Raw genomic sequence first — 22,769 nt, 5'->3', positions numbered from 1 at the left:
GAACTCCTTTAAAAAGGTTGTAAGCCTTTGAGGCAAGTCTTACAGTTGGAAAAAAAACAGGCTCTTCTAAAGGTCTAATGGAGTCACTAGGATGGAGTCCAGAACTTCCAAGACATGTCCCATAACAGAAATGGTAGGGAACAGGTCTTGGAGATGCTGGGCAGCAGGCTCAGGCCCATTAGGCCATGTTCACACGTTCCTGATTTCCCTGCACTAAAAACCGCAGCTCTTGGCGGAAAACGCAGGTGCATTTTTTGGTGCGTTTGATGCATTTATTGATGCGGTTTTTAGTGCGGTTTTTTATGCAGTTTTCTCTGCAGAGTCTGTGTTTTCTAGCAAGTTTTGTTAGGGTTAAAATGGCTGAAAATACCCTAACCCTACCCCTAGTTCTAACTGTAGTGGGGGGAAAAAAAATAAATTCTTTATTTTATTATTGTTACTACCTATGGGGGTGATAAGGGGGGGTGGGGGGGGGTCATTTCCTTTTTTTATTTTGATCACTGTGAGGTTATCACAGTAATCAAAATGTGCCTGGAACGAATCTGCCGGCCGGCAGATTCGGCGGGCGCACTGCGCATGCGCCCGCCATTTTGGAAGATGGCGGCGCCCAGGGAGAAGACGGACGGACGGACACCGGGAGGCCCGGTAAGTATAAGGGGGAAGGGAGATGAGGGCACGGGGAGGCGTCGGAGCATGGGGGTGGCATCGGAGCATGGGGGGGTGGGATTGGGGCACGGGGGGACAGCCACACTCCGCCCACGCACTTCCTGCTGCAGCGGTTCTGCACCACAAACCGCAGAAAACCCGCAGATATTTTTTTCGTCTGCAGGTTTTACTGCGGGTTTGACCCTCACAATGGAGGTCAATGGGTGCAGAACCGCTGCAGTTCCACACAAAGAAGTGACATGGTCCTTCTTTTTTACCGCAGCTATTCAGCGCGGCTTTTTTAGTGAATTTCCGCAATGTGGGCACAGTGGTTCCTGTTTTCCATAGGGTACATTGTACTGTACCCTGAATGGAAAACAGCTGCGGACGCGCAGCGGCAAAATCGCGGCGGTTCCGCAGTAAAAAACGCATTGTGTGAACATGGCCTTACACTTTACATAGTCATTAAGGTTGAAGGAAGACTATAAGTCCATCTAGTTCAACCAATAGCCTAACCTAACATGCCCCAACATGTTGATCCAGAGGAAGGAAAAAAAAAACCATGTGGCAAAGAGTAAGCTCCACATTGGGAAAAAAAATTCCTTACCGACTCCACATACAGTAATCAGACTAGTTCCCTGGATCAACGCCCTATCAAGGAATCTAGTATATATACCCTGTAACATTATACTTTTCCAGAAAGGTTGGAAGCTCTATAGATTATTGTTAGTGGTCAGATGGACTAAAGACGACTTTTGTGCTCTGATGTACTTTTGCCAAGAAAATTGGTTGTATCAAGTCTGGAACTTAAAGCACAGTATTAGATTGAAAGTCCTTAAGATTGCAATCTTCTGTGATAGCTGATTGACATATAAAGAGTCAGCTGACCCCCAAGTCAGTGTTACATTAGGTCAATTTTTAATCAAATATCCCAGTACAGATTAAAATGCAACCCTCACAAATGGCTCCAGATGAATTTCCATAGTAAATCCATCTGCTGGTAAATCAAGGCAGCCTTCATGTCCTCAACAAATCTCATCTTAAGGGTAAGTTCACACTGGGCGGTTTTGCAATTTTTTTTTTTTTTTTTTACAGCAAAACCTGATCTTGCTTTTTTTTCCTCTTTGTCCATGCTATTGTCCTTGGATTTTCAGCAGCAAAAACGAGGCAAATAAGGTTCCTGCATTTTTGCGGCTTTTTTTTTCAAGACCCATTCAAATCAATGGGTGAAAAAAAAAGCTGAAAAAAACACAGTAAAAAACGCTGAAAGAAGTGATATACTCTATGTCCAAAAAAAGAAAGCACAAAATACTGATCACACAAAAAACCAATGTGTGTGCATGAGATTTCTAAAATCTCATAGGCTTTGCTGGTACTGTAAAAAACTGCTGAAAATTAGCATAAAAAAACCCAGCAAAAACGCCCTGTGTGAACTTAAAGTGGGAAACCTCAAGTAGTACATTAGAGAAATATGCAAAACATGAAAATGCCATCAAGTCAATAACCAGTTCACTGGTTGTCAGCTCCTAATCCAGAGATTTGAGCAGGGTGAGCAGGAGTGCGGAGCGCGTCTTGCAGCCAACTACAGGAATGCAGAGGTAATTGTTTTCTTAGCTAATTGCTCGCAGAGAGGATTAAAACGGACTTCTCCTATTTCTTTCAGTCAAACCCTCCAGGCTTTTAGGTGAAGAAAATCTTATTTTCGGCTCTCCGACTTTGACCTCTCCAACAAAACATGCCGGGAGTCTACAGCTCATTGTAGCCAACGGCTCCAGGTAGAATAAGCGGTAACTAAAACAAACTGAATGGTTATGCAACACTGTCGGCAGTAATTGCATTAGTCAGAGTGCTTCTGTTTGGTTACCAGCTAAAAATTAAGGTAAGGCTACTTTCACACTAGCGTTAACTGCAATCCGTCACAATGCGTCGTTTTGCAGAAAAAACGCATCCTGCAAAAGTGCTTGCAGGATGCGTTTTTCCCCATAGACTTGTATTGACGACGCATTGCGACGGATTGTCGTGCTTTGGAGGACCGTCTGGAGCAAAAAACGCTACATGTAACGTTTTTTGCTCCTGACGGACCGCTTTTTCCGACCGCGCATGTGCGGCCGGAACTCCGCCCCCACCTCTCCGCACCTCACAATGGGGCAGCGGATGCGCCGGAGAAATGCATCTGCTGCCTCCGTTGTGCAGTGCGTTAAACGCTAGCGTCGGAATCTCTGCCCGACGCATTGCGACGGGGAGATTCCGACGCTAGTGTGAAAGTAGCCTAAAACTCAAAACTCAAAGAAACCATTCTCGTAACATCCAAACTGTCTTGATATTTGGACAGAAACAGTGAAAGATTTCTGACAGGTCCAATTATCAGCAGGAACTAGAGAGAAGGTTGAGAAGAATATTGCCTGTAGGCTCGGACTGGCCCACTGGGGAACCGGTGGATCTCCCGGTAGGCCTCTGTGCAGAAACACGTCACCAACTGCCCATCATGAGCAGTAGTTGGCCCAATACATCCAATTCTTCATGTACAGACAAGAGCAGCATCTCATCATTCATGTGACCAACTACCTAGTTCATCATATAGAAGCAGAGGTAAAATTGAGAGAGTAATGCAATATTTTCCTGTAATTGAACGGTGGACCCACACAGTCAAAGTTACTGGTTGGCCCTTGCCATCCCGGTCTGACAGCAGGTTTGGATCAACATTTACCATCAGCATCTACAAGAGTTGCATTTATAGGCTGTAAACAGAGCTCCAGAGGACTATGACGACTATCTGCTCAGGCTAATACAGAGTTCCTATCTATTGTGTATCATCATGTTTCTTGTACTGACGACAGGCAACACTCCGAAACTCTTGTCTGCAAATTGAGATTCTGGTTTGGCTTTTATCCCAAGTCATGTGACAAGGTTCGGTAAAGGGTCGATATTGACTTTTAGGATTGCTGCTTCCTATAGGTGGCACTAGAGTTCAGGCATAATGTTGACAAGATATTATGGCTGCATCCAAAACACAGAAACCAAAGCAGCGGCGTTGAGCCAGAGTAGAACCCAGGAAGGACGAAAACATGCTCTGCTTGACGTCTGAAGTATTTTAGAGCGATACAGCCAGCAATCGGTTATACCCTTGTGGCTCCTCACAAGTATTTTAATAGTTAGCAAAAAAGACATTTGCCATCCAGTTCAGCCTATATTCCGTCAGAATAAAACCCCCAATCTATGTCCTTCTAAAGAACCTAATAACTGTAAGATACAATACTATTACGCTCCAGGAAGACATCCAAACCTCTCGAACCCCTCGACTGAGTTCGCCATCACCACCTCCTCAGGAATTCCAGATTCTCACTGCCCTAACAGTAAAGAATCCTCTTCTATGTTGGTGGAAAAACCTGCTCTCCTACTCCAATACAACAACCAAGGTTCTTTTTCAGCACAATTCTAAATCTGCTGAGTGTAGAAGCGCATTATTGTAAACTGCTGCTGTCCCAGATAACAGATTAGTGGCAGTTTGAGGGTTCGATTCCTCATAATCCCTTCAAAGGGTTATTTCAATTTTATAAAGGGATGGCATATTTCCAAGATCCATGGAGGTCTGACCCCCGAGACCTCCAAATGATCTGAGAACTAAGGCGCTGCAGCGCTACCTTTGCCTATTCTCTGCAAAGCCAGGTGGGCAGGTTACACTGCTGTGCATTGAGAACAGAAGCATGTGCCCGCTTTAACGCACCACTCGAGCTTTTTAAAGTTTTTTTTTATTGCAGTGCTGAAGTGGTGCTTCTAATCTTCGGTCCCTGTCCTAGTGTTACTCATCGCCCACCATCTTCAGCTGATACCAGTGCCGGTTCGGTCTCAATCCGCCATCTAGTGACTGACAATAAGTTAGAGGCAACAGTCATAAGTTCTCAATTTAAGGCTACTAGAGCCAGACTGAGGCTCTCAGACTTCTTTTCAAAAGTGACCTCCAGCAAACAGAGCATACGCGATTCCACAAACTACTGGAGATCGACCAAAGCGGTGCTGGTAACAGAAGACAGCAGCTGGCAAATGTTGCATGCATGCCACTCAGCATATGAAGGCTATACTAAGGAAACATTTTATTTTGGAATCCTGGGGAAATCTTACTCAGGACAACCATTAATTATTAATTCTTCACAGTAGAGAGGAGGTAATGATTTACAGGTACACAGCTATGACTGTTCTGAACTTTAGTTTATCACAGGGTTTTTTTATTCAAGCTTCTTTTCATAACACAGAATCGCTTCTCATGCAATGCATCAATATATATGAAAGTCTCTTCACAGATCATTTCTCTGCACAGATAACTTCTCTTCAAACACGTGTCTTAACCTAAGCAGAACTGTACCTTGCTCATGCAATGAAGTGAAGGGAGGGGAATGAGTCCAGTGCTGTAGCTCTCTCACTTCTATGTTTAGGTAATAAAGATACTCCTGGCTGTCCTGAATGCTTCTATAATTACAGCCATCGCTTCCCAGGAAGAACGGAGCTATACAGCTTGTCTGACTTCAGTCTAACAGAAGACTAGCACACACCTTACTCTTGGATGTCCAGAACACCGCAACAACAACTTTCCCAGTATCCTCCTGGGGCTTACCTAACCACTCCCTGTCTGCTACAACACCACTCCAGTGCTGCACATAAAAAACAAACGTTGAAGTGGTGCTTTAAATAAGCCTGTAATTATTTTGTTTCATTCCTATTTATAGTAACGATTCAGTTATATGGACAGAAATGCTAATCAACAGCATGCAAGTAATTTAATATACTGGGGCAATTCCTTAATTCCAGGTGTTTTAGATCACAAGACAGAGGGGGAAAAAACACAAAGATGGACATGCTTTCACATATGTCAAAAAGAGCTGGGTTTATCTATGCCAGTTTTGTCTAGCTAGCAGTTTTATACTAGGGCCAGACGCAAACGATCACATTTTAGGACTGTTCAGACCAGAAAGTCTGAGAGGGAATGGCTGAAAGCTATTTTCTGTGTGATGCAGAAAGTGGTTTAGAGCCCCAAATATAGGACTCTTAAAACTGCTCCCGTGGGACCAGTCATGGCATTGTGCTTTTTTACATACATGATCAACAATGGTTTTGTTTCCCGTTGGTGTTTTTAGACTATAGAATAAATAGAAATTGTGAGGACACAAATAAAAAAACATCACCGGCTCTTTGGTGCTTCATGCAACACAAGCTGAAGTCATGAAATTAACATTGACATGGTTAGCTGTGCAGTCTGCAAATCTATGTTTAAGTGGGTCATCAGAACTCAATTACTTCTCATTTACTATACTGCATTTATCCGAGCTCCCAAAAAAAAGCTTTATTGTAAAATTCTTGCACTGGAAGCCAAGATCACTCCCAGAACTGCACGCGAAAATGTAATTCATCACCGCCCTAGGCAAGATCTCACCTCAACTGCTTTTTACGTAGTAAAGTGATACAGTTTCACGCCAATTTTACACCCCTCCCACACCTCCAGTGTACAAAGGAGAAAAAACACTTCACACACCAGTTGAGAAAGCGCATTATCGTACACATCTTGATAAGATTACATGGATTTATATGAAATGCTTGTCAAGTCTCAGTCCATGCTCCATAATGGGGCTAAGTGGCCAGGTCACAACGCTCTCCAGGCCACCTCACAAAGGCACCGCTATTCTTATCTAATACAATGGCATCCAGTACCGATCGGAGCTCTTGGCATGAAATTACCAACCACCTTTAGCAAACATCACCTTTTCTAAATGGATTTTATTCTATGCCACCAAATAGTGCAGGATATGGGACACAGCCCCACAGAATTGAATAGGTCCAAGGGCTACCTGCAATAACCGATAGCACGCTGATGAGAAAATTGGTTGTGTGCCTGAGCTTTTACACAATATGCAGTAGGAGCTAATGGAGCAGACTCTTACATCCCAGAAAGTCCAATTTAAAAAACAAAAACAAATACACTTATACATTACCATGGCATAATATTTACACACCATATACAGTAACGGCATCTGTGTGTTTATTATATATACTGCGGGTTACACAAATGACTAAGAGGTGTTTTAGCATTTTATTTTTGAAGATTTACATTATAATTTAGGGAGCGGGATTAGTTTAAGTATTTTTTGGGAAAATATTTAAGGTATATAAGGTCTCTCTGATAAAGGTCAGAAATTAAAAATCTTGTTCTTTTACACTATATGTGAGGGACGAGGGAGACTCCATTTTGGATTTATTAATTTAGGCCCAATAGATTATCCAGAGATCTCCTGTCAGCCCTGAATTGTGGCCACCACCCTTGACATCAGTACACAAATTCCCAACAGAACAGGACTAAAGGTACCTTCACACTAAACGATATCGCTAGCAATCCGTGACGTTGCAGCGTCCTCGCTAGCGATATCGTTTAGTTTGACACACAGCAGCGATCAGAATCCTGCTGTGATGTCGTTGGTCGGAGCTAGAGGGCCAGACCTTTCTTTGGTCGCTGGCTCTCCCGCTGACATCGCTGGATCGGCGTGTGACACCGATCCAGCGATGTCTTCACTGGTAACCAGGGTAAACATCGGGTAACTAAGCGCAGGGCCGCGCTTAGTAACCCGATGTTTACCCTGGTTACCATCCTAAAAGTAAAAACAAAAACAAACAATACATACTTACCTACAGCCGTCTGTCCTCCAGCGCTGTGCTCTGCTCTCCTCCTGTACTGGCTGTGAGCGTCGGTCAGCCGGAAAGCAGAGCGGTGACGTCACCGCTCTGCTTTCCGGCCCTGCGCTTAGTTACCCGATGTTTACCCTGGTTACCTGCATCGTTGGTCGCTGGAGAGCGGTCTGTGTGACAGCTCTCCAGCGACCAAACAGCGACGCTGCAGCGATCCGGATCGTTGTCGGTATCGCTGCAGCGTCGCTTAATGTGAAGGGGCCTTTAGCTATATGGCCAGAGAATTGAGGCCACGTGTTAATTAAGGCGAAGAGGAACAGAGCTGGGCCCCCTGCTGTCTTTTGTGCAAAGCGGCCAGCTGTCAATGGAAACTCTAGATGGAGCAACACATGCACCTAGAGAGATGAATTATGAGAGTTCCGTGCACCTCAGGGTTAAGCCTAATATACCAACAGAATCATGCTGAGTTATCGAGACTGGCTCTCCAGAACCACTTAGCCGACCCAAGTTTGGACTCTCCATATCAGTCCGGCCACAACGAACCCGTGGAGATGTCAGTCGTCCTGTTAGGACCTACCACTAGGAAGTTATGACCCATCCGAAATATGGAGAATTATTTCAGCTAGGAGGTCAAAGGAGATTTTAGTCCAACCCAGAGGGGCGGTGGGAACTTTGGTAGGGGGCGAGCTAGGGGTTAAAAGATAACCACACACCTTTAGCCAGAGTCATTGTTCTGCCACAGAAGCCACGTCACATCATGCGTGGAGACGGACCAGAAACTAAGAAAGTACCTGTGGACTCAAGCGCTTCCCTGGGACCCAGAAGCTATAAGAAACCGCATCATGACACATACAGCTAACTGCAAACCCATACCTGTACCCTACATTTATCTGTACTTCTGGCTACAATTTCTGTATATTATTCGGTATTTATTTGTATTATCTAGTGCACCTTTTGGCAATTAAAATATCAATTAATTTTGGGCTGCTTTTTTCATCTCAAAACCCAATTTCCCATGTCCTTGAGTTAAGGAAGTACTTATATGCTAGGTTGGTCTCTGACCAGATATAGCTTGATAACAGACTGGGCTTATATCTAACTAAGAACTGTTGGCAGCCTATATACATATACACACACATACCGGGCAGACCAAAAGTTTGGACACACCTTCTCATTTAAAGATTTTTCTGTATTTTCATGACTATGAAAATTGTAAATTCACACTGAAGGCATCAAAAACTAATGAATTAACATGTGGAATTGTATACCTAAAAAGTGTGAAACAACAGAAAATGTGTCTCATATTCTAGGTTCTTCAATGTAGCCACCTTTTGCTTTGATGACTGCTTTGCATTCTCCTGATGAGCTTCAAGAGGTAGTCACCGAAAATGGTCTCAACAATCTTGAAGGAGTTCCCAGAGATGCTTAGCACTTGTTGGCCCTTTTGCCTTCACTCTGCGGACCAGCTCACCCCAAACCATCTCAATTTGGTTCAGGTCTGGTGACTGGAGGCCAGGTCATCTGGTGTAGCACCCCATCACTCTCCTTCTTGGTCAAATAGCCCTTACACAGCCTGGAGGTGTGTTTGTGGTCACTGTCCTGTTGAAAAATAAATGATGGTCCAACTAAACAGCATGCCGCTGCAAGATGCTGTAGTAGCCATGCTGGTTCAGTATGCCTTCAATTTTGAGTAAATCCCCAACAGTGTCACCAGCAAAGCACCCCCACACCATCACACCTCCTCCTCCATGCTTCACGGTGGGAACCAGGCATGTAGAGTCCATCCGTTCACCTTTTCTGCGTCGCACAAAGACATGGTGGTTGGAACCAAACATCTCAAATTTGGACTCATCAGACCAAGGCACAGATTTCCACTGATCTTTAGCCCAAACAAGTCTCTTCTGCTTGTTGCCTGTCCTTAGCAGTGGTTTCCTAGCAGCTATTTTACCATGAAGGCATGGTGCACAAAGTCTCCTCTTAACAGTTGTTGTAGAGATATGTCTGCTGCTAGAACTCATTGTGGCATTGACCTGGTCTCTAATCTGAGCTGCTGTTAACCTGCCATTTCTGAGGCTGGTGACTTGGATAAACTTATCCTCAGAAGCAGAGGTGACTCTTGGCCTTCCTTTCCTGGGGCGGTCCTCACGTGAGCCAGTTTCTTTGTGGCGCTTGATTGTTTTTCAACTGCACTTGGGGACAGTTTCAAAGTTTTCCAAATTTTTCGGCCTGACTGACCTTCATTTCTTAAAGTAATGATGGCCACTCGTTTTTCTTTACTTAGCTGCTTTTTTCTTGCCATAATACAAACTAACAGTCTATTCAGTAGGACTATCAGCTGTGTATCCACCAGACTCCTGCACAACACAACTGCTGGTCCCAACCCCATTTATAAGGCAAGAAATCCCACTAATTAAACCTAACAGGGCACACCTGTGAAGTGAAAACCATTTCCGGTGACTACCTCTTGAACCTCATCAAGAGAATGCCAAGAGTGTGCAAAGCAGTCATCAAAGCAAAAGGTGGCTACTTTGAAAAACCTAGAATATAAGACATTTTCAGTTTCACACTTTTTTTTAAAGGGACACTGTCACCTGAATTTGGAGGGAACAATCTTCAGCCATGGAGGCGGGGTTTTGGGGTTTTTGATTCACTTTTTCCTTACCCGCTGGCTGCATGCTGGCTGCAAAATTGGATTGAAGTTCATTCTCTGTCCTCCATAGTACACGCCTGCGCAAGGCAAGATTGCCTTGCGCTGGCATGTACTACGGAGGACAGAGAATGAACTTCAATCCAATTTTGCAGCCAGCATGCAGCCAGCGGGTAAGGAAAGGGTGAATCAAAATCCCCAAAACCCCGCCTCCATGGCTGAAGATTGTTCCCTCCAAATTCAGGTGACAGTGTCCCTTTAAGTATATAATTCCATGTGTGGTAATTCATAGTTTTGATGCCTTCAGTGTGAATTTAAAATTTTCATAGTCCTGAAAATACAGAAAAATCTTTAAATGAGGCGTGTCCAAACTTTTGGTCTGTACTTTATACTGCTCAAAAAAATTAAGGGAACACTAAAATCCCACATCCTAGATATCACGGAGTGAAATATTCCAGTTGTAAATCTTTATTCATTACATAGTGGAATGTGTTGAGAACAATAAAGCCTAAAAATGATCAACGTAAATCACAACTAATATCCCACGGAGGTCTGGAGTTGGAATGATGCTCAAAATCAAAGTGGAAAATGAAGTTACAGGCTGATCCAACTTCAGTGGAATTGCCTCAAGACAAGGAAATGATGCTCAGTAGTGTGTGGCCTTCACGTGCCTGAATGACCTCCCTACAACACCTCGGCATGCTCCTGATGAGGCGACGGATGGTTTCCTGAGGGATTTCCTCCCAGACCTGGACTAAAGCATCTGCCAACTCCTGGACAGTCTGTGGTGCAACGTGATGTTGGTGGATGGTGCGAGACATGATGTCCCAGATGTGTTCAATCAGATTCAGGTCTGGGGAATGAATGGGCCAGTCCATAGCTTCAATGCCTTCATCCTGCAGGGACTGCTGACACACTCCAGCCACATGAGGTCTGGCATTGTCCTGCATTAGGAAGAACCCATGGCCAACCACACCAGCATATGGTCTCACAAGGGGTCTGAAGATCTCATCTTGGTACCGAATAGCAGTCAGGCTACCTCCGGCGAGCACATGGAGGGCTGTGCGGCCTTCCAAAGAAATGCCACCCCACACCATTACTGGCCCACTGCCAAACCGTCATGCTGAAGGACGTTGCAGGCAGATCACTCTCCATGACGTCCACAGACTTTTTTCACGTCTATCACATGTGCTCAGTGTGATCCTGCTTTCATCTGTGAAGAGCCCAGGGTGCCAGTGGTGAATTTGCCAATCCTGGTGTTCTGAGACAAATGCCAAGCGTTCTGCACGGTGTTGGGCTGTGAGCACAACCCCCATCTGTGGAGGTCGGGCACTCAGACCATCCTCATGGTGTCGGTTTCTAACATTTGTGCAGACACATGCACATTTGTGGCCTGCTAGAGGTCATTTTGCTGGGCTCTAGCAGTGCTCATCCTGTTCCTCCTTAAATAAAGGCTGAGGTAGCGGTCCTGCTGCTGGGTTGTTGCCCTCCTACGGCCCCCTCCATGTCTCCTGGTGTACTGGCCTGTCTCCTGGTAGTGCCTCCAGCCTCTGGAGACTACGCTGACAGACACAGAACCATCTTGCCACAGCTCACATTGATGTGCCATCCTGGATGAGCTGCAGTACCTGAGCCACTTGTGTGGGTTGTAGAGTTTGTATCATACTACCACGAGTGTGAAAGCACAACCAACATTCAAAAGTGACCAAAACATCAGCCAGAAAGCATTGGTACTGAGATGTGGTCTGATCCCCACCTGCAGAACCACTCCTTTATTGAGTGTCTTGATAATTGCCAATAATTTCCAACTGTTGTCTATTCCATTTGCACAACAGCATGTGAAATTGATTGTCAATCAGTGTTGCTTCCTAAGTGGACAGTTTAATTTCAGAGAAGTTTGATTTACTTGGAGTTATATTCTGTTTAAGTGTTCCCTTTATTTTTTTTTTGAGCAGTGTATATATACTTATCCTAGGTGCAGTTCTCTGACTAACATGAGGGTAACGGGAGCACCAGAGAGCTGCAACTGTGTAAGCTCCGCCACAAATTGGTGATGGCGGGGGTATATGTGTAGCCCCCGACACTAGTTTACCCTCACCCTATACTTTTGTAATGTAACGGTACAGCAATGGTCCGGTGGTCCAGCATCTCCACAATGACATGGTCAGTCACGATTACAGGCACAGCAACTATACCATGTACACTGCTCCTTATTGTGGACATGTCAATAGTGCTCAGTTTTTGCACAAATTCTTTTTTTCTGCTGCTCCCCATAGGACATTCATTCTTATTTTTTCAAGTCACCATATGGGTCTTTTATTTAGAGCTATTCTTTAATGGCCTTTACCAAGGGGGTGGAGCTCACAAGATTATCCTGGGGTGTGTCTTTAGGATTGTCTCCATTATTACCTTTTGAGCCACACCCACTTGGTAAAGATAATAATTATCCATAAATAAAAAAAGGAACACTCATCTGAAAGTGTATGGTGGATTTAAAGAAAAAGGAATAAGTGAGGCAGAAGGAATACAATAAGAAAAACCTTCCACTTTTGACCTGGTGACAAGTCGACTAAGTAGTTAAGCAAAATACATACAAAAAAAACTGTACCAATATTAACGTGACCTCAGTTCAACCTACAAAGGATGTGTGAATACAGCTCAGCTCCTAATTAGTACTAGCCAGTGTTTACATAATAAGCATCCACACCATTATTGGGATCAGTCTTTGACCGACACGCTTTGTGTGTACATAGAAAGGGATTCTTGTTGCCTGAAGGGATGAAGATATAAGGTAAGAATGGAGATAACCAAGGACTACTGCATTTACTGCTGCTTAAACAGCCAGGCCTGCAAATGTAAACCGCAACACGGGGGCCCGAGCTGATGCAAGCGCCAGACGCAAGCCTCAAAGAAGATCTAGAGGGAATCGGAGATCCAAAGTAATAACTTATTTTCTTTTCTGTAGAATCCACTTCTGACACGGACTCAAAAAATCAACAGGTGCGATCCCAGTTGCAGGGCTAAATTCACCAAGAAGATTGTCACCAGACTTCTGGCGTTAAACCACTTGAAACCAGGCCTATGGACTCTAAGTCAAACCGCTGACTCCGCAATTACCCAACTCCACAGCACTGGTCACTACTCAGCATGTACATAAAGTGCAGCACAGATTTATCAGCTAAAAGCCCAGATCCTCAGATCAGGAACAGAACAGACATTTATAGGACATTTCATAACTTTACCAAATACTTATGAAAACATTTACAACACATCCTGCTTGTAACTACTCTACCAATTTATTACATAATTTAGGAGTCGGAGTTGGTCCATTTTATACTGACTCCACAGCCCTACTTGAAAAGTCACAATTTATGTGATTGGGTATTTTTTTACACCAGTCTGCTAACTTATTGAAAAGTGGGCAAAATATTGCACGGAGGCGGTGTGGCCAAGCACATTCAGAAAACTCATAGGTTACACCACAAAAATGGCAGAAATGACAACAGATCTACTCTAGTCACAGATTGTCGTCCATTTCTTGCAGTTACACACGGCAGCTGAAAGATCAGCGCTGTTCATCAAGACCAGCGTAAAACACGTCATTCTCAAGTAATTGGAGCATTAGAATTTCATAGACTAGCCAAAATTCTTCTGTCATTCCACCTTTAACTGGTGGACTATCTGTCCATTTTAACAACAAAATAAGGTGTAGAAAATGGGAACAACCACATTCTTCTAACCGATGGAATCCATCGGGTGCCACTGATGTCCGGCAACATTAAATCTTCTGGTTCTGTTATGCAGTTGGTACAGGATCAACATTAGATCTACAAAAATAAAATTTTCTATGTGACCAAAACAGTCTATTTTGAACTTATCAAGGGCAATTTTAGGACAAAGTAAAAAAAAAAAAGAAGCCAATTTTAGAACTTTATTTCACTTTTAAATAAGTCTATCACACCATAAATTAGGTGTTTATTATTTTTATTTATTTTTTTACTTCTTTGGCTAGTTAATGGTGCAAAATAAAGTAGTTAATAACATTCATTGTACATTCCGTGTTAAGCTATAATTTAATGTGTTCTTTGGAAATTCTGCATTTTTTTCAGATCTGAGCCAAGATCACGTATAAGCCTGTAGAACAGGACATTCCTCTACCCTGATCTGAAGCACCTTCCCTTAGGGCAGGCTTAGAATGACAAGAAGAAAAAAAAAAAAATACTGTCAGTACGTACTTGACAGATCAAAACACTTCTGCCTTGGCTCGTGTTCAACAATAAGAACCACCCAGAAAACTAAAAAAGGACTCCGCCACCAACTCCTCTCCCAATTATGTAACAGTAATATCATGAAGCTGAAAATACCCAGTGTCTTGTACATTAGGTGAGCCAGCCGTTACCGTCTAACGAGGAGAACAAATTCCTAGCCCAGAACATCGCTGGTTCCCAGTAGTGCCCTTCTGTCTCATGTTGTTGGAAACATAAAACCTAGAAGCTCAGGATAACCGGACGGGGAGCAAACAAAAGCACAATGCGTGAGCAGGATGGTCTGGAAGGAGTTTGGCCACTGCAGAGATACTTGCGGTCTTGGCAGAAAGGACATGAAATATGATCTTCACAATCATGCAGGATGTTTATATGGACAAAGCACTGAGGCCCAATGTAGAGTATTGTGCTACTTTTCCAGAAATATGGGATGCAAAAAATACAAGAGTTGGAGATGCGATCATCTGGAAATGCTCAAATTGCAATTTCCTCATATCTTGAGTGAACAAAACTTACATTTCGTATAAACTCATAATAAAATAATGCATTCCAGGGGGTAGAAGAAAACTTAGATAGTACCTACAACTATGAAGATTGAGTATGTACAAGTGCAAAGAACAATACATACAAGGCACACTTACTGATACGTTGCCAAATATATCACCAGAAGAGCCATCTCCATTCTGCAATTCATTTCTTTCATATGGAGCTTCGATAAGGCCGTTCTGCTCCGTTTTGTCCGGCCCCATGTGTACACCATTCACAGTGGCAGTCTTTGAACTGGTTTTCGCCTTGTCTCCCTTCTGTTCTGTCACTCTGGCTGTGCAGGTTACGACCGCCGCTGATCCAGAGGAGCGCGTTGAATTCGAAGAACTCGCTCTCTCAATCTCATCAGGTGTCTGCTTCGACACAGCCGCTCTGGGAACTTTACCTAAAGCATATTTAGTATGGGTTGGGGCATGTGCAGTTTGGCCAGGGAAGAGCAGCTTACTAATTGGCTGCTTCTGAGATTTAGCAATAGCAGCCTCAGCTCTCAGGTCCTGATCAGGAACAGGTTTTTTCTTTAATGTTTTGATGGTAGAAGCAGAGGACCGAGGTGACGCTACAGGTGAAGAGACATTAGACTGAGACTGCGGGGACCTTGGAGACTGTTTTGAAGCAGAAGAAGGACAATCCCTTGCGATTAATGCAGGTCTACTCAGGACTTTTGCCCTTACATTTTTAAAGTTGGGTTTTGGAAAATTCACCAATTCAGTTTTTTTGCCTTTCAGAACGGATGGTACCATGGCTGGCTTCCTATTTGCTTGTCTTGCTGCACCATTGCCAGGGCAAGATTTAACAGTATCTAGACCATTGAAACGGTTTACGTCCTTCACGGAATTTGGATTTTTTGTTTTCTCAATCCGTCCAATATCCAGCAATGGAACACAGAAAGTCATATTTTTGGACTCTGGCAGAGGTGTAGATGTGTATGCCTTGGCATCAGTTTCTGAACAGGGACTTGCAATTAAGAAAGTGTCCTCACAGGTGTGTCCAGTTAGGTTATTTAAAAAGTCTTTTGACTCGGGGCTTAAAGATTGCGTACCACCAGAGGACTTATCGGAGCCAGTGTCTTCAACCAGGACACCTTTTAAGTTTTTGGTTGCAATATCATTTTCCTCTATCTTTAGAACTGGAATGATGGCTTCTTCTGACCCTGGAGTAGAGCACAAGTTATTTTTATTTGAGTCCTGTACTTTAACAACTGAGCCGATTTTGTTTAGTGGTTGGCAGACTCTTTCACTGTCCTCTGTAGGCATATTGCCAGTGGGAACATCTGCGATAGTTACAAGATCTATACACTCCTCACCCATACTGTTCAGCACCCTTTCTTTGGAATCTTTATTATGTGGAGGCACTTCAAAATTACTCAAGTCTTTCAAGTCTTTGCTGGACTGTTCCACATTTGGATAGTTACCATGTAGATTGTTTGTCCATTTCAAGGACCCTGAAAACACTTCAGTGGAGGTATTGGGTAACATGGAAGATTCGAGTATAGAAGCACTCATTGGCTTTTCAGAGTCACTAGAAGCAAGACTATTTTTCCTCACAAGTTCTTCATTACTTAAGTCGAATGACAGGGAGAACACGCTTAATGTTGGTACCTCAGTATCCTTGTGTTTAGAAAATGGGGAATCCACCTCTACCTGCTCCATGAGGACATTTTCACAGGGTTCATCAGTTTGCTTTATATTGAAATGAGAAGTCCTTGAACTATCCATTTTCTTATTTTGTGCTTCTTTTGACTTTTGTACATAAGGCATAGAGTCTTCAACATTCTGATTAATGTGCTTATTTGGTGAAACACCGGGATTTGTGGTGGATGCATATTGTGCAGGCAAAATAATCTTACTGGACAATAAACTGATTTTCTCAGAGTATTCCTTATTAACATAATCCACTGTTTCCTCCAGATCTATTGTTTTTATATACTCCGAACCCGTGGCTGTTATACAATCACCATCTGTGTTTTTTATATAGTCCACGGTACTTTCCATCTCCAATCCATTGTGACACTTTAGCAAAGAATCATTACTATCTTCAATGCTTCTGCCATTGCTATCAAATATGGTGTTTAGGTTTTGTTCACACTTTGTGCACTTTGGAATCTTCTCTGCACCATCATTTCCATTGCCTTCGTCATCATATAGTAATGGGGACCCAAATCCATTCCTGGTTGATTCCGCCACATTATCTACATTCATCCTGCTGCCTTTCAGCTTTGAACACTTCAGTCAGGGCATTTCAATTTAAATAAAAAACTCCAAAGAACAACAAAAGTTACGTCTTGACCAAGGTGGAGTAGAAGCCCATGCAAATATTTTTGTAAACAGGCTGTTTGTGTTATGCATTCACCAGAACAGATCAGGACAAATCTGTAGAAAGAAGGAAAAAGAAAATTAATCGCAGATAATACAAAGCACCCAAATGTAATACAGCATGACGATGCATTCAATGCAACTTTTCATCCATTTACACAATGTGGTGGCTCAAGTAATACCTAGTTTCCATTCAAACCCATCCGAGAAAACATCGCTGTCATCTAGCTGACTCCCTACTCCCAAAACTGTTTGAACAACATGTCCACCTTAACCTGTCCTCCAACCGCTCATCAAGCTCGCTCTTTGACCTTCTATAATCGGTCTTATCCTTCTAATCTTTAAAAAAAATCTCCACCGAAGTCATGATTACCTATCTAACACAGCCTCACTCATCATCTTTGTGTCACATCAAACCTGCCACTGGCCCCTACTCCTCTTCATCCAAACTCTTGGCCATACCCTTCAGTACCACTTTGATGATATTCAAATATACCCGTGGAACAGAATGCAGCTCTCTGTTACTCAAAACTCCAGCCTCCAGCTTGTCAATCAGAAATTTACCCTTTCCGCTCACCTTGTAGATCAACATGGAGAAAACTTTTCTTGCCACCATCTCCATCAAACCAACCAACCATTAATCACTCCCATTACTGTTGATGGCCTCACACTTTACCCAGCCTCAAAAGTCAGCTAACAACTGCAGGTTCACCCCCAGCGGTAAAAAAAAAAAAAGAAAAAAAAAAAAAACTACTATAGTATATATAAACTTATTATCTTTTGGAGTTCTCAGTTATGTGGGAGAGGGGGGATTCAAACTTGTGTGTGTGTGTGTGTGTGTGTTGTGTGTGTGTGTGCATGTGCAATATACACACACACACACAAGTTTAAATCCCCCCCCATAACTCAGAACTCCAGGAGAATACCAAGAGTCAAAGTCGCAGAAGGATTTTGCCGATACATGACACCTCCTAACGTTTAGGTTATCATTTATCAGAACAATCTTTCAGAATACTTTTTCTACATTACAATTATGTTCTGAACCTTATAGAAATAACCATGTTCTCCTGACCAGACAATGGGATTTCACAGATTACCGTGATGGATACAGATGACTGCACTCAGAGCAGAGGAGTCATTGATCAGTCTGTATTCCTATATATAAATCCATATAGTGAAAGACCATCCCAACAGCACGCACTACACACAGCACTCCCCACACACTGTGGCATGATTTATCAAGGCTTTGATGTCACAAAACAGATGTAAAAATCACAGAAAGCTGGCACAATTGTGTGCAAAATTTGTGTGGCTTTTGGCGTTTTCACAACATATTCCCCCAGCTCCAACAAAGCGTGTGGATCTGGATCTGATACCCCAGCTTAAATTCATGATGAGCAGTGGCATTACTTACACCAAAAATCTTACATTTTCTTCACCATTTCTCCACACTTGGATTTTTCCCCCCCCAATTTTCAGTACATTTTATGGTAAAATGGACAGAGTCTTTAACCCCTTTACCCCCAAGGGTGGTTTGCACGCTAATGACCGGGCCAATTTTTACGATTCTGACCACTGTCCCTTTATGAGGTTATAACTCTGGAACGCTTCAACGGATCCCAGTGATTCGGACATTGTTTTCTTGTGACATACTGTACTTCATGATAGTGGTAAAATTTCTTTGATATAACCTGCGTTTATTTGTGGAAAAAAAAAACAGAAATTTGGCAAAAATTTTGAAAATTTCGCAATTTTCCAACTTTGAATTTTTATGCAATTAAATCACAGATGTCACAGAAAATACTTAATAAGTAACATTTCCCACATGTCTACTTTACATCAGAACAATTTTGGAACCAATATTTTTTTTTGTTAGGGAGTTATAAGGGTTAAAAGTTGACCAGCAATTTCTCATTTTTACAACATTATTTTTTTTTTTTTTTAGGGACCACATCTCATTTGAAGTCATTTTGAGGGGTCTATATGATAGAAAATACCCAAGTGTGACACCATTCTAAAAACTGCACCCCTCAAGGTGCTCAAAACCACATTCAAGAAGTTTATTAACCCTTCAGGTGTTTTACAGGAATTTTTGGAATGTTTAAATAAAAATGAACATTTAACTTTTTTTCACACAAAATTTACTTCAGCTCCAATTTGTTTTATTTTTTCAAAGGTAACAGGAGAAAATGGACCCCAAAAGTTGTTGTACAATTTGTCCTGAGTACGCCGATACCCCGTATGTGGGGGTAAACCACTGTTTGGGAGCATGACAGAGCTCGGAAGCGAAGGAGCGCCATTTGACTTTTCAATGCAAAATTGACTGGAATTGAGATGGGACGCCATGTTGCGTTTGGAGAGCCACTGATGTGCCTAAACATTGAAACCCCCCACAAGTGACACCATTTTGGAAAGTAGACTCCCGAAGGAACTTATCTAGAGGTGTGGTGAGCACTTTGACCCACCAAGTGCTTTACAGAAATTTATAATGCAGAACCGTAAAAATAAAAAATCATTTTTTCACAAAAATTATATTTAGCCCCCAGTTTTGTATTTTCCCAAGGTAAAAGGAGAAATTGGACCCCAAAAGTTGTTGTCCAATTTGTCCTGAGTACGCTGATACTCCATATGTTGGGGTAAACCTCTGTTTGGGCACACGGGAGAGCTCGGAAGGGAAGGAGCACTGTGTTACTTTTTCAACGCAGAATTGGCTGGCATTGAGATCGGACGCCATGTCGCGTTTGGAGAGCCCCTGATGTGCCTAAACAGTGGAAACCCCCAATTATAACTGAAACCCTAATCTAAACACAGCCTTAAACCCTAATCCCAACGGTAACCCTAACCACACCTCTAACCCAGACACACCCCTAACCTCAACCGTAAATGTAATCCAAACCCTAACCCTAACTTTATCCCCAATTCTAACTGTAGCCTTAACCCTAACCCTAGCCCTATCCCTAACGGGAAAATGGAAATAAATACATTTTTTAATTTTTCCCTAACTAAGGGGGTGATGAAGGGGGGGTTTGATTTACTTTTATAGCGGCTTTTTTAGCGGATTTTTATGATTGGCAGCCATCACACACTGAAAGACGCTTTTTATTGCAAAAAATATTTTTTGCATTACCACATTTTCAGAGCTATAATTTTTCCATATTTGAGTCCACAGAGTCATGTGAGGTCTTGTTTTTTGCGGGACGAATTGACGTTCTTATTGGTAACATTTTCGGGCACGTGACATTTTTTGATCGCTTTTTATTCCGATTTTTGTGAGGCAGAATGACCAAAAACCAGCTATTCATGAATTTCTTTTGGGGGAGGAGTTTATACCGTTCCGCGTTTGGTAAAATTGATGAAGCATTTTTATTCTTCGGGTCAGTACGATTACAGCGTACCTCATTTCTTTTTTTATGTTTTGGCGCTTTTATACGATAAACTTTTATAGAAAAAATAATTTTGGCATCGCTTTATTCTGAGGACTATACTTTTTTATTTTTTTGCTGATGATGCTGTATGGCGGCTCGTTTTTTGCGGGACAAGATGACGTTTTCAGCAGTACCATGTTTATTCATATCTGTCTTTTTGATCGCGTGTTATTCCACTTTTTGTTCAGCGGTATGATAATAAAGCGTTGTTTTTTGCCTCTTTTCTTACGGTGTTTACTGAAGGGGTTAACTAGTGGGACAGTTTTATAGGTTGGGTCGTTACGGACGTGGCGATACTAAATATGTGTACTTTTATTGTTTGTTTTTTTAGATAAAGAAATGTATTTATGGGAATATTTTTTTTTCTTTATTTAGGAATTATTTTTTTTTATTTTACATATGTGGAATTTTTTTTTTTTTTTTTTACTTTTTTACTTTGTCCCAGGGGGGGGGACATCACAGATCGCTGATCTGACAGTTTGCACAGCACTCTGTCAGATCAGCGATCTGACTTACAGCGCTGCAGGCTTACCAAGCGCCTGCTCTGAGCAGGCACTTGGTAAGCCACCTCCCTCCCTGCCGGACCCGGATGCCGCGGCCATTTTGGATCCGGGGCTGCTGCAGGGAGGAAGGTAAGAGACCCTCGCAGCACCGCGATCACATCGCGTTGTTGCGGGGGTCTCAGGGAAGCACACAGGGAGCCCCCTCCCTACGCCATGCTTCCCTATACAGCCGGCACACCGCGATCATGTTTGATCGCAGTGTGCCGGGGGTTAATGTGCTGGGGGCGGTCCGTGACCGCTCCTGGCACATAGTGCCGGACGTCAGCTGCTACAGGCAGCTGACACCCGGCCGCGAACCACCCGTGAGCGCGGCCGATCGCGTTGGACGTACTATTCCGTCCGTGGGAATTAAGGCCCACCCCACATGGACGGAATAGTACGTCCAATGACAGAAAGGGGTTAAAAACCAACTCACCCAGCAAAATATATCTACTAGTGGTCTAATAATGATTTCAAAATTATAAAATCCCCATACATGTAGCTCTAGATGATTGGGAACTGGCCATGTCCTTGACTTATTCTGCCACCATGTCCATGGCTCTTCATGAGTCTTATTTTAAGCTTATCTCTAGGTGGTAGTATTCACAGTCTCGCTTAGCATTTATTAATCCTTCCATGTCCCCTCTCTGCTGGAGGGATTGTGGACATTATGATAGCCTTTCCCATTTGTTTTGGTTTTGTTCACGTATTAGACCTTTTCGGTCTCTTCTCTTATTTCTATTATATTAACCCCTTAGTGAGAGCCAATTTGGTACTTAATGACCGAGCCAATTCTGACCACTGTCACTTTATGAGGTTATAACTCTGGAACGCTACAACGGATCCCGCTGATTCTGACATTGTTTTTTCTTGACATTGTACTTCATGTTAGTGGTAACATTTCTCCGATATTACTTGCGATTATTTATGAAAAAAACGGAAATATGGTGAAAATTTTTAAAGTTTTGCAATTTTCAAACTTTGTATTTTTATGCCCTTAAATCAGAGAGATGTCACGAAAAATAGTTAATTAATAACATTTCCCACATGTCTACTCTACATCAGCACAATTTTAGAAGCAAAATATTTTTTTGTTAGGAAGTTAAGGGTTAAAAGTTGACCAGCAATTTCTCATTTTTACAACACCATTTTTTTTAGGGACCACATCACATTTGAAGTCATTTTGAGGGGTCTATATGATAGAAAATAATGAAGTGTGACACCATTCTAAAAACTACACCCCTCAAGGTTCTCAAAACCACATTCAAGAAGTTTCTTAACCCTTTACGTGCTTCACAGGAACTGAAACAATGTGGAAGGAAAAAATGAACATTTAACTTTTTTTTGCAAACATTTTACTTCAGAACCATTTTTTTTTTATTTTCACAAGTGTAAAAACAGATATGAAACCATAAATTGTGTTGTGCAATTTCTCCTGAATACGCCGATATCACATATGTGGGGGTAAACCACTGTTTGGGCGCACCGCAGAACTTGGAAGTGAAGGAGCGCCGTTTGACTTTCAATGCAGAATTGCCTGGAATTGAGATTGGATACCACGTCACGTTTAGAGAGCCCCTGATGTGCCTAAACAGTGGAAGCCCCCCGCAAGTGACACCATTTTGTAAACTACACCCCTTAACCCCTTTCTGACCTCGGACGGGATAGTACGTCCGAGGTCAGAAGCCCCTCTTTGATGCGGGCTCCGGCGGTGAGCC

At 42.7% G+C, this 22,769-nt stretch overlaps 1 protein-coding gene across 1 annotated transcript in view; it reads right to left on the bottom strand.

Annotated features, from left to right (window-relative positions):
* The window catches only part of LOC138656972 (microtubule-associated tumor suppressor 1 homolog), a 71,420-nt gene that overhangs the window by 4,878 nt on the left and 43,773 nt on the right, over positions 1-22,769 (bottom strand). The window contains exon 2 of the mRNA XM_069744394.1: positions 14,855-17,141. Within this exon, the coding sequence (XP_069600495.1) occupies positions 14,855-16,970 (2,116 nt within the window). The 5' untranslated portion in view covers positions 16,971-17,141. The remainder of the gene's footprint in view (positions 1-14,854; positions 17,142-22,769) is intronic.

This window comes from Ranitomeya imitator, chromosome 1 (assembly GCF_032444005.1).
Source record: "Ranitomeya imitator isolate aRanImi1 chromosome 1, aRanImi1.pri, whole genome shotgun sequence".
In the NCBI taxonomy this organism is placed as follows: Eukaryota; Metazoa; Chordata; class Amphibia; order Anura; family Dendrobatidae; genus Ranitomeya; species Ranitomeya imitator.
The sequence above is the reverse complement of the archived record's forward strand: the minus strand, read 5'-3'. Positions and strand labels throughout refer to the sequence as shown.